At 39.9% G+C, this 14,389-nt stretch overlaps 1 protein-coding gene across 4 annotated transcripts in view; it reads left to right on the top strand.

Annotated features, from left to right (window-relative positions):
* Positions 1 to 14,389, top strand: part of RFTN1 (raftlin, lipid raft linker 1) — a 130,882-nt gene that overhangs the window by 101,323 nt on the left and 15,170 nt on the right. For 3 of the 4 annotated variants that reach the window (XM_030550906.1, XM_030550905.1, XM_030550903.1), the window contains exon 7: positions 3,035 to 3,153. In XM_030550906.1, coding sequence (XP_030406766.1) covers positions 3,035 to 3,153 — 119 coding nt within the window. The remainder of the gene's footprint in view (positions 1 to 3,034; positions 3,154 to 14,389) is intronic. The other variant, XM_030550904.1, reaches the window with a different exon arrangement.

Below are 14,389 nucleotides of genomic sequence, written 5' to 3'. Positions count from 1 at the left end.
TCTCATCATAGAAGGCAATCAGGTTGGTCAGGCATGACTTGTCCTTGGTGAATCCATGCTGACTGTTGCTGATCACCTTCCTCTCTTACAAGAGCTTCAAAATGGATTCCTTGAGGACCTGCTCCATGATTTTTCCAGGGCCAGGGTGAGGCTGACCGGTCTGTAGTTTCCCGGATTCCCCTTCTTCCCTTTTTAATCAATCAACCCAAGCTTCTTGGGACCCCTTTTTTAATTCTAAAATGGATTGCAGAGAGGTCATTGGAGGTGTGGGGACAGAGGTAAGTGGGGAAAATGGCATGGTTCCTTGATAATTTTGGTTTCCCAACAGAATCCTAAAAGAAACCACTAACAGAATGCTTACATATTTCTTCTTGAGGCCTAAGCTTACAAAAATAGCCTTCATTATTTTGGGTGTGAATAATTTGCACCTGCAGTTGCACTCGTTTAGAGCCTAATGATTTAAAAAAAAAAAGTAATTCAGCATGTAAATAGGTGCAATAACTGTTGCAAATGCCTACACCTGCAGTTCTTCCCCATGTAATTGTGGACACAGCTTGCAGTATTGAAGGATTGCTAAAAACCTGGACTTTATATTTTACCATAATAATCTGAACATGTGAGACGTTTCCACGAAGTAATATCTTCAAAAGACATAGAGCCAGATTGTGCCTGGCTTCTGTCCAGAATGATGCACAAAAGGAGAAGAAGGTTCAGGAAGCCCCCCTCTGGCCCTCATACAGTGGCTGGGCACACTTTCAATGTGTTCTCCCTTGAAGGCAGCAGTGCTATCTTTCAAGCACCTCGTGAGTGGGAAGGAGGTGGGATCAGAGCAAAGCAGACTTGTGTGGAAAAGCAGATATGTCAGGGGTGCAGCATGGGGTGTGCTCCCTGCACGCCTGGGAGGTCTGGGGGGTACTGTGACGTCTGAGTCTCCTATTGAATGGCATGGCTCTTCATCACCTCCTTTGTGAGCCATGGGAAAAAAGCAGCAGTTCAGCCCATGGTTTTATCATTGGCCTTTAAAAGAAGGCCACTGCCTTTGTCCAAATGGGTTGTGAGCTCTGCATTCATGTTAGTGTAATTGTCAAAGAAACGCTGTGTGGATAGTTTCTGTTCCCTTCAGGTAAATGTAGATGAATAAAGCCCCCAACTAAAGGAAATGATAGAAGCCTTGACAAGGCACTAGATCAGGAGTGGCCAACCTGTGGCTCCGGAGCCACATGTGACTCATTCACAGGTTAATATGCGGCTCCTTACATAGGCACTGATTCTGGCGCTGGAGCTATAGATGCTAACTTTCCCATGTGCTGAGAGTGCTCACTGCTCAACCCCCTGCTCTTACCCAAGCCCTGCCTCCACTCCACCCCTTCCCCCAAGGCCCCTGCCCCTTTCCCTGAGCCTTGCATGCCCTCGCTCCTGCCCCCTCTTCCCTCCCCCTCATAAGCCTTCTGCGCATGTGAAACAGCTGATTGCGGGGATGGGTGGGATAGGCACTGATTGGTGGGGTGCTGCTGATGTATTACTGTGGCTCTTTGGCAATGTACATTGGTAAATTCTGGCTCCTTCTCAGGCTCAGGTTGGTCACCCCTGCACTAGACAATAAATATAGGCATTGGCTCAGACTGAAAACGTCTTTTCCAGCTCTAATTTATATGGTTTACCAGCATTATTTCCAATAGCAAATATGACAACTTAAATCTTTTAATAACAGGTTTACTGAACAAAATATGCCCATGAAGTCACTCTTCTATGGAAAATCCATCTCTAGGTTTGCTTTTCTTTGGATGTGTGTGATTTTCATTAGCTGTCATATCAGCTCTGTGTGATTTATTGGTTGGGCATATCTGGTTCCATTGCAAAACAACAGATCATGGCCATGTGCAGAAAATAATTTCATTAAAAATGAAAAGAAACTATGCTATAAAATGTCATTTTTGGGGAGGGAGAAAGGAGAGAACATGCGCTAGGTCCTTTATAATCAATCATCCAAAATCAATGTGTTATTTAGGAGCTATTTTAAGGCAGGCTGGCTGAAAACATGTTTTATTAAACAATGTAAAAATAATTCCCAGTACATTATATCATACACAGGGTAATCTTTTGTGATTGCTTTTGAAATATATGTTGATTGTTTCATAATTTAGATTATTTATCTTACAAGGAATAGTAACTCAATTGCATCTTACAAAATAGCTACTTAATGGAGCACATACTGCAAAACACTGAAGAAACGAATTGGTTAGTGACTTCTACTTATGAGTACATGACTAAGGCCTGGGAGAACATGCTGCTAAAATTACTTACTAATGATCTATAAAAACCAAGAGAATGGCTGAATGTGCAGTTATATATATGATTGAGAAGAAGTGGGAACAGTGGCCCTAGTGACCAAAATACGTTCATAATTCGTGCAATAGTTGTGAGCACATCTTTGCTCACACACAATCCTTAATTTGCATATGCTAATAGTTACTTTGTGCATGTAGATCAAGTAATTGCACCTACAAGTGCGTGTGCGATTATATGACTTGTGTGGACAAGTGGATGTGGTATTCGTCAATATTGTAAGCATATATAATGTGGACTTTCCAATGTGCTGGGGTGCTCACTGCTCAACCCCCTGCTCTTCCCCAAGCCCTGCCCCCTGTGAAAATTTGGCAATAAGTATTATGTTATTTGGTCTTCATCCATAAGCATGTAAGTATGTGTATAACTTTAAGCTTGTGAGCAGTCTCATCAATTTGGGGCCTAATGTGGGCATATTTCATTTGGCATGTTCAAACTGAAGTAGTTATGTTGTTGAAAATAAACACATTAACACATAAATGATCATGAAACTTGCTCTTACAGAATCAAGGGTATTCTTTAAAACTACAAGATTAATTAGCCTCATTGACTTTATGGGGGTCTCCACCTGTGTCCTTTTTTATTAACATGCGGGGGGAAAAGCTCAGATTTTGATCATTAACAAAGTAAAATGCCTTGCTGTGTGTAAGGTATCTACCATGCAGCTTACAGAAACCTCTTGTTTTAGCAGATTCCATGCAGGGCTTGATAGATGGAGTGTTTGTCTTTGAAGATCTTTCTACCGAAGACAGTAAGACTATACAGGGCTATGATGCTATTGTTGTGGAACAATGGACTGTCCTAGAAGTAAGTATATCATTTACTATAATTTGGTTTTCACCCTCACGGTATTGTAATATTTTTCTAAATCACAAGCTGGCAAGATGGTGTAGTAGACTTTCACATACTTCAGAATACCACATGTGTTACTGAGGTAAAGGAAAGAGGGCTTGAAAACATAATATGGTAATATGGTAATAAGTGGGATGCCTACATGGCTTGATAAGATATGTCTCCTGTGTTGTACATTGCAGTTCTCAGCTAAACTTTTGAGGGGCATGAGTGTTGGTCACAGACAGAACTCAGGACCAAAAATATATGCCTCTGCTACATGAACTATAAAGAGAATCTCCATCAGTTGTGATGGCAACATAATCACAAATGCTAGCTCAAGTTATAACATTACATTCATCATGGGGGTAGTGATACTAAAAAAAAATCTTAGATAGATATAGATGCCATGAGTGCACATCATAACTAGTAATATGCTTTGTAGTGACCTCTCTGGCCAACACAAAAAGAACTGAAAAGGTATGAGTAGAGATGCATCTTTGGCCAGAATGCTGGTCAGCACTCACCAGAGTTGAGTGTTCGCAGATTAAAGGAGAGAAATGGGAACAGAGTGCAGAAAAACAAAGCATGCAGCGTATCACCTTATTGCTATGAAGTCTCTAGAAAGACTCTTTGGATCAGGCCCAATGGTGTGTATCTCCAGTTGCAGGCAGAACTAGTTCAACTAAACTGAGCTTCAGAATTCTTTGCATCTAAAATGAAACATCAAATGGAACAATGCATTTGTATTATTACCCACATTTTTACTTTAATTTGCTTTTTGAATATCTATTTCAGTGCTGCCAGAAAAAAATATTATGTATTTAAAAAGATAATGACTAAACTTCTAGTTTGCTATATGGAGTAAAAGGGTATAAAATCCTGAGAGAGCCTTAAACAAAGCATGGATTCACAAAAAGTATGCATAACAAAAAATGTTGGGCAACCACTGGTTTAAATATGTAAAAATCCACCCACCTAAAAGTTAAGCACTACTGGTTTTAGTGATTATCAAAGGATGACTTGTGGCTCAGTGAAATATACTAGCCATACAGTAATGTTCAGTGATCTTATCAAAGAACAAGACAGGCATTCTGTTAAACAGCTAGTGGTGGGTCCTCTTGTGGCGAAATGTGTCTGAATAAATAATTTGTGTCTTATGTTCACTCTTAATAGTTATAATCTTGAAAGTAAGTTAACAGGCTATTTTCTGCACATTTCTGGGCTAAATTGTGGCATTAAGACAGAGCCTTGCAAAAAGTGCCTGTGAGCCATTGCATCTCACAGAGGCATCGTATCTTAATTGTGCACTATGCCTCCAGGTGTTCTTAGGGAGTGCCCTTGCAGAAATTCTTACATAAGCTGCAGCATATGCTCCTTTCCAGGGTAAGGAGGAGAATACAGCCATGACCTTGCCTACACTTTTCCAGTTTTCGGTGACTTCTGCTTGTAACAGTGCTACACAAAAGTAGTCCTCATACTCAGGAGTATGCAATAAAACTGTGGTCAGCCCTTATGTGCTTATATAAGTGTAAGAGTTAGGGAGACAGGTTCTTTCTGACCTCCCCTGTCTTGCTTACCCACATAAGGGTTTATGTACAGTCCAGCCTGTCTGTGCTTTAAGAATGCATTTTAACACCAAGTTATTTCAACATTTATTTTTGAAAGAGCTTGATCTTTTTCCTGATAAATATTCCAATTGTATAAATTGAATTGTGAAAGAGAGGATATATAAACAGTTAAAACTCTTTGAAAGCTACAAAGCCTTTCTTGCTATAAACAGTGCTTTACTTTGTTTTTCCTAAATTTTAACTGTTTTGGGTGTTAAGTATCAGGCAACTCAGAGGAAACGATAAATACTCCTCCTGTGAATTTCCACAGGAAGCTTTGGTAGTCTTATTGATTTCTTTCAAGCTATAAGCATTAAAACTATATATTTTCTTTCCTATTGTTGCGAAATAATATTTTAAACATTTATAGCATTTACTTCAGTTGGATTGTGGCAAGTGTATTCTCTTCTTATTGATTATATCACTTGATAGTTTATCTTGATAGATTTTTTGGGTTAGGTTTTCCTCATTGGCCGAGGCATGAGAATACTCCCCCCAAACCATCTTAAGACTTTTGAGAAGTGAAAATTGGAAGTGACTTCTGAAGGAGTGGAAACAATTCAAAAGACTTTTTAAAAAAGGCAAGAATGAACACATTTCAGAGGCCAGTGGCCAAACAAGCAGAAATGAGTGACCTGAAAGAATGCCACGCATATCCGTATTCAGGGTGTGCTGTTGTTTCACCCTTCACATTTTGCCTTTGTAATCATCTGTCAGACGTTAGTGGTTCTTCATAGAACATCTTTGGGATGGACTTTTGAGCCAGTGCTAATTGAACAGTTTCTCCAAGTCTCTTGAGTACAAAAACGTTTTCAGATATATTAATTTTTTTTGCCTTTTCTAGGGCTAACTAATCCTTTTGAGCAAACACTTCATCAAAAGGCAGAGTAATATAGGCTCTTTGCATGCAGCATTATTCAGGATATAGAAGGATATCCAGGCATAACTGTAGTACACTAGGTGTTAAAATCATCAGTTCTCATATAGCAGGTAACATGCACATCAGATGGGGTACACACCGGGTGGGCCAAATTAATCCCTAGTGCAGTTCCCTTGACTTGGTTGTAAAATAGGTCATTGACTGGGTAGGATGTGGATTTGAATTGGGAGGATCTAGGAATATATAACTCAGGTGCCATGGTTAGATCATCACCTGATGTAACTTGAGAGATCAGGATGGCCTGGATGCTTCCTGGCAGTCTTGCTCTTTATGTTTATGTGCTGATCCTAAGAAACTCTTAACATCCAAACCAATTCAAGAAGACTGAGAACCAATGAATTTATCACATAGCTAGAAAAGTATCTCAGAGGTTTGTTGGGAAGCCATGTAAACTGGCTATCCATGACATCCTTTCCCGTAAGAGACTTAGCCCAGTATTAGTATTCCTATAATTCTTACTGTTTTCCACAGAGTCACCAACTGAGATTGGGGCCCTGCTATGTTAGGTTCAAATGCATTAAGAGACAGTCCCAGCCCTGAAAAGCTTATAGTCTATATCAGTGATGGGCAGCCCGCGGGCCGCACGTGGCACATCAGGGTAATCCGCTGGTGGGCTGCAAGACAGTTTGTTTATATTGACCATCCACGGTTCGTCATTCCTGGCCAATGGGAGCTCTGGGAAGTGGATGATTAGGGCATTCCCCTGGTATGTGGAAGGATCCCAGTTCAAGTCTGCTTAATTCAGAGCAGGGAATTAAATCTGCCTCTCCTAAGTTAGAACCCAGGTGGTGGGCAACCTGTGGCCCGGCAGGGTAATCTGCTGGTGGGCTGCCACTGTTCTCTCCAGTAGACCAAACTGTCTCCTAGCCAGATGTTCTTAGAATTCACCTTTGTTCACAGACAAATGCAGGGAAATCAAGCAGCAGAGAGAAAGATTAGATCACAGCTGGAGAGAGAGGGACTTTAGGTTCAAGGATGACAGAACTCAGTGAGACGCAGAGTTATCTGGAACCTTAATAAGCACGTTGCCTCTACTACAGATACACCAAAGAATCATCAGCAGAGTTTTCCAGAGGGGTGAAGTGTCTGGTTAATCCAGACTTTCTCATCTTTATACAAGCTCATGGTTGGTGCATTATAGGTTATGTTCATCTTTTCTAAAATTCCATCCTGTTAGAACATGTCTGTCTTGCACCAGGAAGATGGAAGAAACATCCATGGACAGTCAGAAATTCGTGGATAAATTGACTCCCATTTTGGGCTTATATCAGACCTGCTTATCTTGACGCTTCAGAATTTTTTAGATGGAATCAGAATTATATGTACATTTCAGAGTAATTTCTGGAGAGCTTATCCAACTTCCCTTATTTGTGTGCTCCTTCTGGGGATGAGAACTGGCTTATCAAATATGTTGTTTCTTTAACTGTGCTCCAATTTAAAAAAATCCAGCCGCAACTATAAAAGAAAAGATGCCATATATCTTTCAGTACCATCAATAATAAAGTAATAAATAAAAAGATAATAAACCCTTCTTTTATACAGTGTTTTGCATCAGCAGATCTCAAAGCACTTTACAAAGATCAGTGAATTTACTGAGACTAAATAAAAGGTAAACTTTTCCAATCATCATAAAGGCAAATGAGGGGGAATTGGCACGCCTCTCTACAGAGAAAATATTGCCTGTTTAATTGCTATTAAACAACAGTAATGCTTCCAAGTTTAATAGCGAGAACAAGCTGAACTCTCTGATGCACTTGGTATGTGTATAAAATGTCAGTTTGCAAGAGGATATAAAGCTTGCAGCTGTCACAGTATGCGGTCCGCCAAGCAACCCACAGGATGTAATAGTTCTGAGTTTTTTAACTGTTTCCACTCAGACAGAAGAGAACTCTGGTATCTGTGCAAATGACCAGAGAACACTTAATGACTAAATGTTTCCCTTGACCCTATTGCTTTAACCCTAAAAATGTCAGGCCACTTTATTTTCACTACAGTCTGTGAGCTCTAGCACTCAAACTTCTTTCATGGTTTTAATTCTGCTTGTGCAGGCAAATTTGGGTAGGCAGCTCTGATTAATCAAAGACTGGCTTCCCTTCTCCCCAACTCTAATGTGTCACCTTCTCTTTCCTGTACTCAAGAAACAGAACATGTTGACAAATTAACCAATATTTCATTAAAATGAAGTGCTATAAACAATTATTTCAAATATTTGCATTGTTTCTCACTAGTGAGTAACATTCTTCTGAAAATATTTTCCTTGACTAAAGGCTATTTCCCCACTGTGCATCTTTAGCTCTCGCTTCAATATTTTTTTCTTCTATATCTGCAGCATGTTGACTCGAATTAAACTATAAGCTCCCAGATATATTGTGATGTTGCAGTGTCTGGTAGAATGGAAGTAATGTGATATAAGTGTGATAAACGTTCATAATGTGGTACCTACTCCAATAGACAAAACAAAGTTATTTCTTTCAGCTCCCTGGGTTACAAGTTTCCTTAATTCGATGCTCTTTCTGGAAATTTCTCTGGACATCTGGCCTTAATTTGGTTTTAAATCTGACCTACCTCAGATTCCAGTGAGTTTGGTGGACTTGATCTCCTCACTTTGTTATACTTGTCAATCTATGGTCACGAGATAGACCCATGACTAGAATAGCAGGAGAGTTGAAGGTGATGAGTAATAAATTCAGTCCTATGAAAGTCCTGTACCACATAAAAGTATTCACTCAGTGGGGAAAATATTGGCGGTTTGTCCTTGTTTTGCTCCTTTATTATGTATATACAGCTAAAAAGCTTGGGGAAGGGGATTGGGTTTTTTTAAAGGGTTTTTTTTTTGTAATGTTTGTTTCTTATCTTAAAAATATAACAAAAGTGCCAGGTGTGATCTTCCCTTGGTTTTGCTGGAGGTCTTAGTTGGGGAATATAGAAATGTGGATTCAGACCTTTTTCAGCCCTTGACTGTAGGGACAGGAATGTTAAAGTTCTAACAAAGACAGTATTTCTTCTGTCTACTGATAGGGGGCTTGAGTTAAATAGGTATTGCCAAAAGCAGACAAAATACAGAGTTTTAGACAGTCTTAATAATGATCACTTTCCCTCTCACTCATATTTTGTTTTGGTCTTTGTGATCTTGTCATAAACCTGTTAGTTCTCCATTCATCCATAGAGTCTTCAAGGAAAAATAGGGAAGGATAGACGCAGAGTTGAATTCCCCATCTGGAAACAAGCAGGAAAAAAGCTCTTCTAGCCCTTCTTTATATTTCATAAAGAACCAAAAAGGCACAAATTCATTTCCATTCCTTCAGCAGGTCACCTTTAAGCCACGCAGTGGAGAGGGGAGTGAAGCAGCTGCACGGGGAATTGGATGCTGTGCATCCTCCTCCTCCAGACTAACTCTGAATAGACCAGGATGTTGGAGGAATCTTTTTAGGCAGGCCAGGGGATCCATGACTACATATCCAGTGGCCCCAACCCTGCATAGAGGAGGGCAATGGCTGCTTTTCCATCCACTGGAATAGTGATGGTGAAGGGTCTGCTCTTTAGCTCTGTGGACTACCTAAAGACAGGAGGGGTGGTAAATTTCATACTCGTGGAGTTGTCATCATAAAGGCTGATTACTTGGGCTTTGTCCAGGCAGGGGGACAAATTTCACCCTGGGTGACTTGCAGTGGAAAGCTGAATTGTCAACATTGAACAGTGTGTGCTATGAAGTGTGCCTGGCTCTCATCAGAGATACCAGTTCCTGAACAATAAATGAGCTAATTTGTTCCCAAAAATTGTTGACTTACAGATAGTAGAACCAGTACCAAAGTAAAGCTATGTGAGAGTCTAGTAGAGCCTAATTAAACAGGTGTCACAAGAATGTAGCTGCTGAAATACACCAGATACATTGTATGGTCTAGATGAATTGGTTTTAAAAAAATATACTGATAAAAAATTGTTGGATTATATTTCTCATGCGTGATGGCCAAGAATGTGAAAGTTTCCCACAGTACTGGCTGTGAGAATTGCCATTGAAATGTTAGTTTAAAACATTTATTAAGACACTTTCTAGTGACGAATGACCTGTTTTGGTGTGTTAGCCGCATGCAGCCGTATTTACAGCTGAGCCTTTACTGTGCAAATTGCATCTCTACATAAACGTGCCTGTGCTTTCCAGGTGCAAACACCAAGTGTGAGCACTTGAACAATCCTAATACGTGTGCATGTGTCGGGGTTAGAATCTGCATCCAAAAAACCCACTAGGAGAGGAGATTTACCATTGACCTGCACACAGGTGTTAAGACTGTTCTGCAGCACACACAGTTTTGGACCTGTGACATTTGGGTGCATTTATGAGCCTGCAGTTTGGCCCATGCACAGTGGAGCTGGGGGATGAAGATGTACTTGACCCAGCAGAATTTTGCTCATCTTCATTTAGCTAATTTGCAAATCCAGTAATTCTTATAAAATAACTGGTAGTCTCTCACCCCTGTTCTCACTTAAATTGTCATAGCAATGTGCTGTAGTGATTGTACTAAGGCATTGTTACTTTCTCAAAATATACAGTGCACACATACCATGAACTATCTGAACTACACCTGTCCAGAATAATGTGCAAGGCCTCCCTGTGATTTTGTTGTAGTTACTCACTGATGTCTGAATACTGCAAACTGATCTGCATGGGTAGATATCACTCATGCCAACTGGAAGTGTTATGGATGCAGGGGTTTGCCCAAGCTGATGAGTTTGCAGGACCTGAGTCTAATTTAGAAAGTCGGTAATCCACAGTGGACTTCCCTGTCAGTGCAAATTAGCAATGTTCTGTTGTGCTATGTACTGAAATTTAGGAAGATCCCAATCTGAGAGGAGGATAGTTCAACTTTTATTTCTGTACCATACACAGACACATAACTTCTCTTTTGCTAACAATAAATATCTTTTTGAAGTAGATCAATAATATTATATGATTAACCCAAATGACTTTATGGGAAGAGTGCAAAAATAGAACAGAAATATCATTAACAACTCCATATTAGGGATTCTTTCACCTCATAATGCACAGAGTACATAAAACATTCCTTCACCAGCCTATTCTCAGCGAGCCAGACACATTTTTATTCCTTTCTCTTTTTCTGAGGTGCAAATCCTGCTCTCCCCATTTCCTCTTCCCATGGGGCTATAGAGAGTCATAATTGCAGTGTGACTGGGGGCAGGTTATCCGAATCTGACACAGGGGTATGCATTCCCTATATGGTTATGAGGCTTCTAGGTGCTATGGCAATACAAATAATAGATAAAAATAGTTGACAATCCATTTCCCCATGCAGAGACGCAGGGGACAGTTACAATTTGTTTGTGTTTCTGCTCCCAATCCTGATTGCCAGGATTCCTCCTCCACCTCCAAACCCTATCATTCTTTTCAGTGCACAGCTCATCCGGATTTGCCTTAAGTACTTTATTAAGGCTTATTTAATGGGATGCTCCATCTTTTATTCCTTAATCTTGGTCTGTTTTGTGTCCACATTGCAAGAAAATATACATTAGGCAGGAACCAAAGCTGGCTCACTTGTAACTAAACTACATTTACTTAACTAAGAAAATTATTTTGACTGAATTTTTTTCAGTGGGACAAGAACTTAGCAGTCTTTTTGTTTTATGTTGCTCGGTGACTAAAATTGAAACAGCAGAAGAAAATGAATGCTTAGCAGTCTTTTTGTTTTATGTTGCTCGGTGACTAAAATTGAAACAGCAGAAGAAAATGAATGTTATTAATACAGTATGTGGTATAGTTTGCCCTAGGTATTATCTTTACCCTTTTTAAAATCAGGTTTTAGGAATTTCTAATAGCTGAGACTATTGGGGAGTGGCGAAGAAATGTTGAAACCAAACAGCAAAACTATAAATAAAAATGAAATCTTATTATGTGCAGCAAATCAGGGAAAAAGCACAGCTCAATGTGATTTGGTTTTTTGACACTCAAGGTGTGATCAGAGATTACTTACCAACCACAGAAGAGTGGGAAGTGAGTTAATTACAATTTTGCTCCCTTTCACAGAATGAAATGTCTCCCAGTTTGATACAGGGTATTATTTGTGCATCTTCTTTTTCATTAGAGCTCTGTCATGTACTTTCTACTGCTTCTGTTTAACTAACCCTGAGCTTCAAAAAATCCTGATTACAGTAGTTTAATCTCATGCTCTTCTGTATTTGAACTTAATATAGCTACATTTAATATAAGAATATAAATTGCATTTACTATAAGATTAAGGACTGCTTTTTGGTGCATGGCAAGATTGTGCTAAAATTTAGTGTGCATTTAGATGCTTTTTGTTTTGGAAAGAACCGTAATGGTGACACTTCGGCATGGTTCCACACTCAGGTTTATTATCAAGATGTGTATTCCCATGTGTCTTAGTCAGCTATGGTTCCTGGTGGAACACAAATTCCACCTGTGATCCAATTATATATCATGGCTTCTTCTTGCCCTTCCATGTTCGTGTCTCTGTGGCTCTCGGTTCTAAAGCTGCTAGTGCTTATATTTGCCAGTGAGGAGTTTGAGCTCCACTTAAAAAAAAAATTACTTAAGGTGAAAAAAGGCTGCTGTCCTCTCCCCTACCTGCCACCTCTGAACAGAGCTAGTTGGGATGGGGCAGGAGGTGTGTGCCTGCAGATCACTGGCATGGTGACCTGGAGAGAGGTACTTTGGCTGATTCCACAGAGGCATTGGGTGACTTCCAGCAGAGCTGTTAAGGAGGGCCATGGAAGTGATTCTAGGGCCAGGTATGCACCTCTGCAAGGTGTGGACATACTTTCTCATGGGTGCTAAAAACCCAGTTGACTGGTATTAGGAAAAAAGAGTGGATAGAAAGGTACCATGAGACTAACACAGAAAACAGAAGCCACCTTTAGAACAATTTCTATCCACTCGTTTTTCCTAACCATTCCCCTTCAATTTTCTTACATACTTCAACCGTCTGAACTAATAAATGCTTTAATTTTGTTGAACCCTAACCTGTTCTTTTCTCTCTCTAAGCTTCTGTTGAGAAATATAACATCATCTGCTACAGGTGATGCATAGGTCTGATAAGTTAGACAGGTCAAAATCCCACAGGGATTCATTGTCTTGCTGCTGCGGGAGCCTGCAGAGAAAACTGGCTGTGGCAGGAGACAGCGCATTGCTGAAATGGTTCGGCTCCTGCAGCAGTCAAATGTGATTTGTGTTGTCGTGGTGCTCTTCCTGGTTGCCATAACTACTCTTGGATTTTGATATGTTTGTCACATTTCTCGATGAAACAGGAAGGCTCTCTTGGATAATCTTAGCCCTCAGGTGCTGAATCTGAAGTCTGAATCCTTCTTGCACCATCAGACATCGCTTAGGGCACAAACAAGGCTCCACCATTCTTGTCTGTTCTGAGCCACTCTTCGCGTGCCCTTTGTTGTTAAGTCCCAAAAGTTTTCCAACTCATGGTACTATGTGATAGAAGGATTTTTTTCAATCAGCTCCTTTTGTCTGTTCCTGCAGCTGCCCAGTGGCGTGCCTGCCACAGCAAATGTTCTGGTTTCATTCTTTATACATGTCCTGGATATTGCCATCTTCTTTTCTGGATAACTCTAGAGATAAGGAGTTGTTGAGCTCCCTGACAAATCTTAGATTTTGTTATAAATTCATTTCAAAATACCTAGTATTTTCCTGAGGCATTTGCTTTCAAAGGCATTTGGACATCTGTCTGTACCTTTAATAGATTTTCTTCAGGCACTGGGCCATTTTCAAAACTGGAAAGAGGAAAAAGTCAGTTTGGCAGCTGGAGGGAGGGAGGACAAAGATGGTGGGGTTGGTGGAGTCTCTGATTTGTGTGGCTCTGAGGCTCCATAAACATGGCACTTCTGCCATCATGGTAGACTTGAAGAAGTTCTGAGAAGCTTCTGAGGAAATGAGTCAGAAGCTAAGTTAGAATTTATCTTTTCGCTAAAGACATCTTCTTCCTTTCCTGTACCTTCATGCTGTCTTATATAAGGTGATGCTGCCAATCCTTGCAAATATGTCTGACCTCTGTAAGTAGGTGTATCATCGTGAGCATTTGACAGCTTTTGTGAAGAAACCCAAAGCAAGGTTAATCCAATGTGTGCTTATGTGCATATTTTAGGATAGATTTTCAAATAATGGCTTTCCTTTAAATGGGTACAATTTTGCTCCTTCAGTTAGTTTCATATACAGTGTAGATCATGTAAGTTATTAATTACCGAACTATACCTGCCTTTCAGTTATATAGATATTTAAGTGTACTAAATCGCATGCTCAAAAAGGAAAGCCCAATTAAAACTGAAAATCAGGGCCTCTGTTTAAAATACTACAACAGGATATGAATTAGGTCTGTTCAAATGATTGTTATTACAGTATGTATAGATTTTGATTTGAACTAGTATAGTGAAGTAGAACCTTACTGATTGACATTGATGACTGGGAACACTGTGGTGCTTTACCCGGTTTTGAGAATTAACAAGAAAATGAACACGCACACACACTCACTCACTCACAGCATCACAGAATGTATTTGTGCATTTATTTTGGCAAGCATAATTTGTACTGTCATGTAGTGTAATAGTATTTGTAGTGACAAGTGTATTTGCAATTTATGATAATACTTCAGTAAAATTGGTAACACTGAAGAAGTAAATGTGC

Source organism: Gopherus evgoodei, chromosome 2, assembly GCF_007399415.2.
Source record: "Gopherus evgoodei ecotype Sinaloan lineage chromosome 2, rGopEvg1_v1.p, whole genome shotgun sequence".
Taxonomy (NCBI): Eukaryota; Metazoa; Chordata; order Testudines; family Testudinidae; genus Gopherus; species Gopherus evgoodei.
The sequence above is the reverse complement of the archived record's forward strand: the minus strand, read 5'-3'. Positions and strand labels throughout refer to the sequence as shown.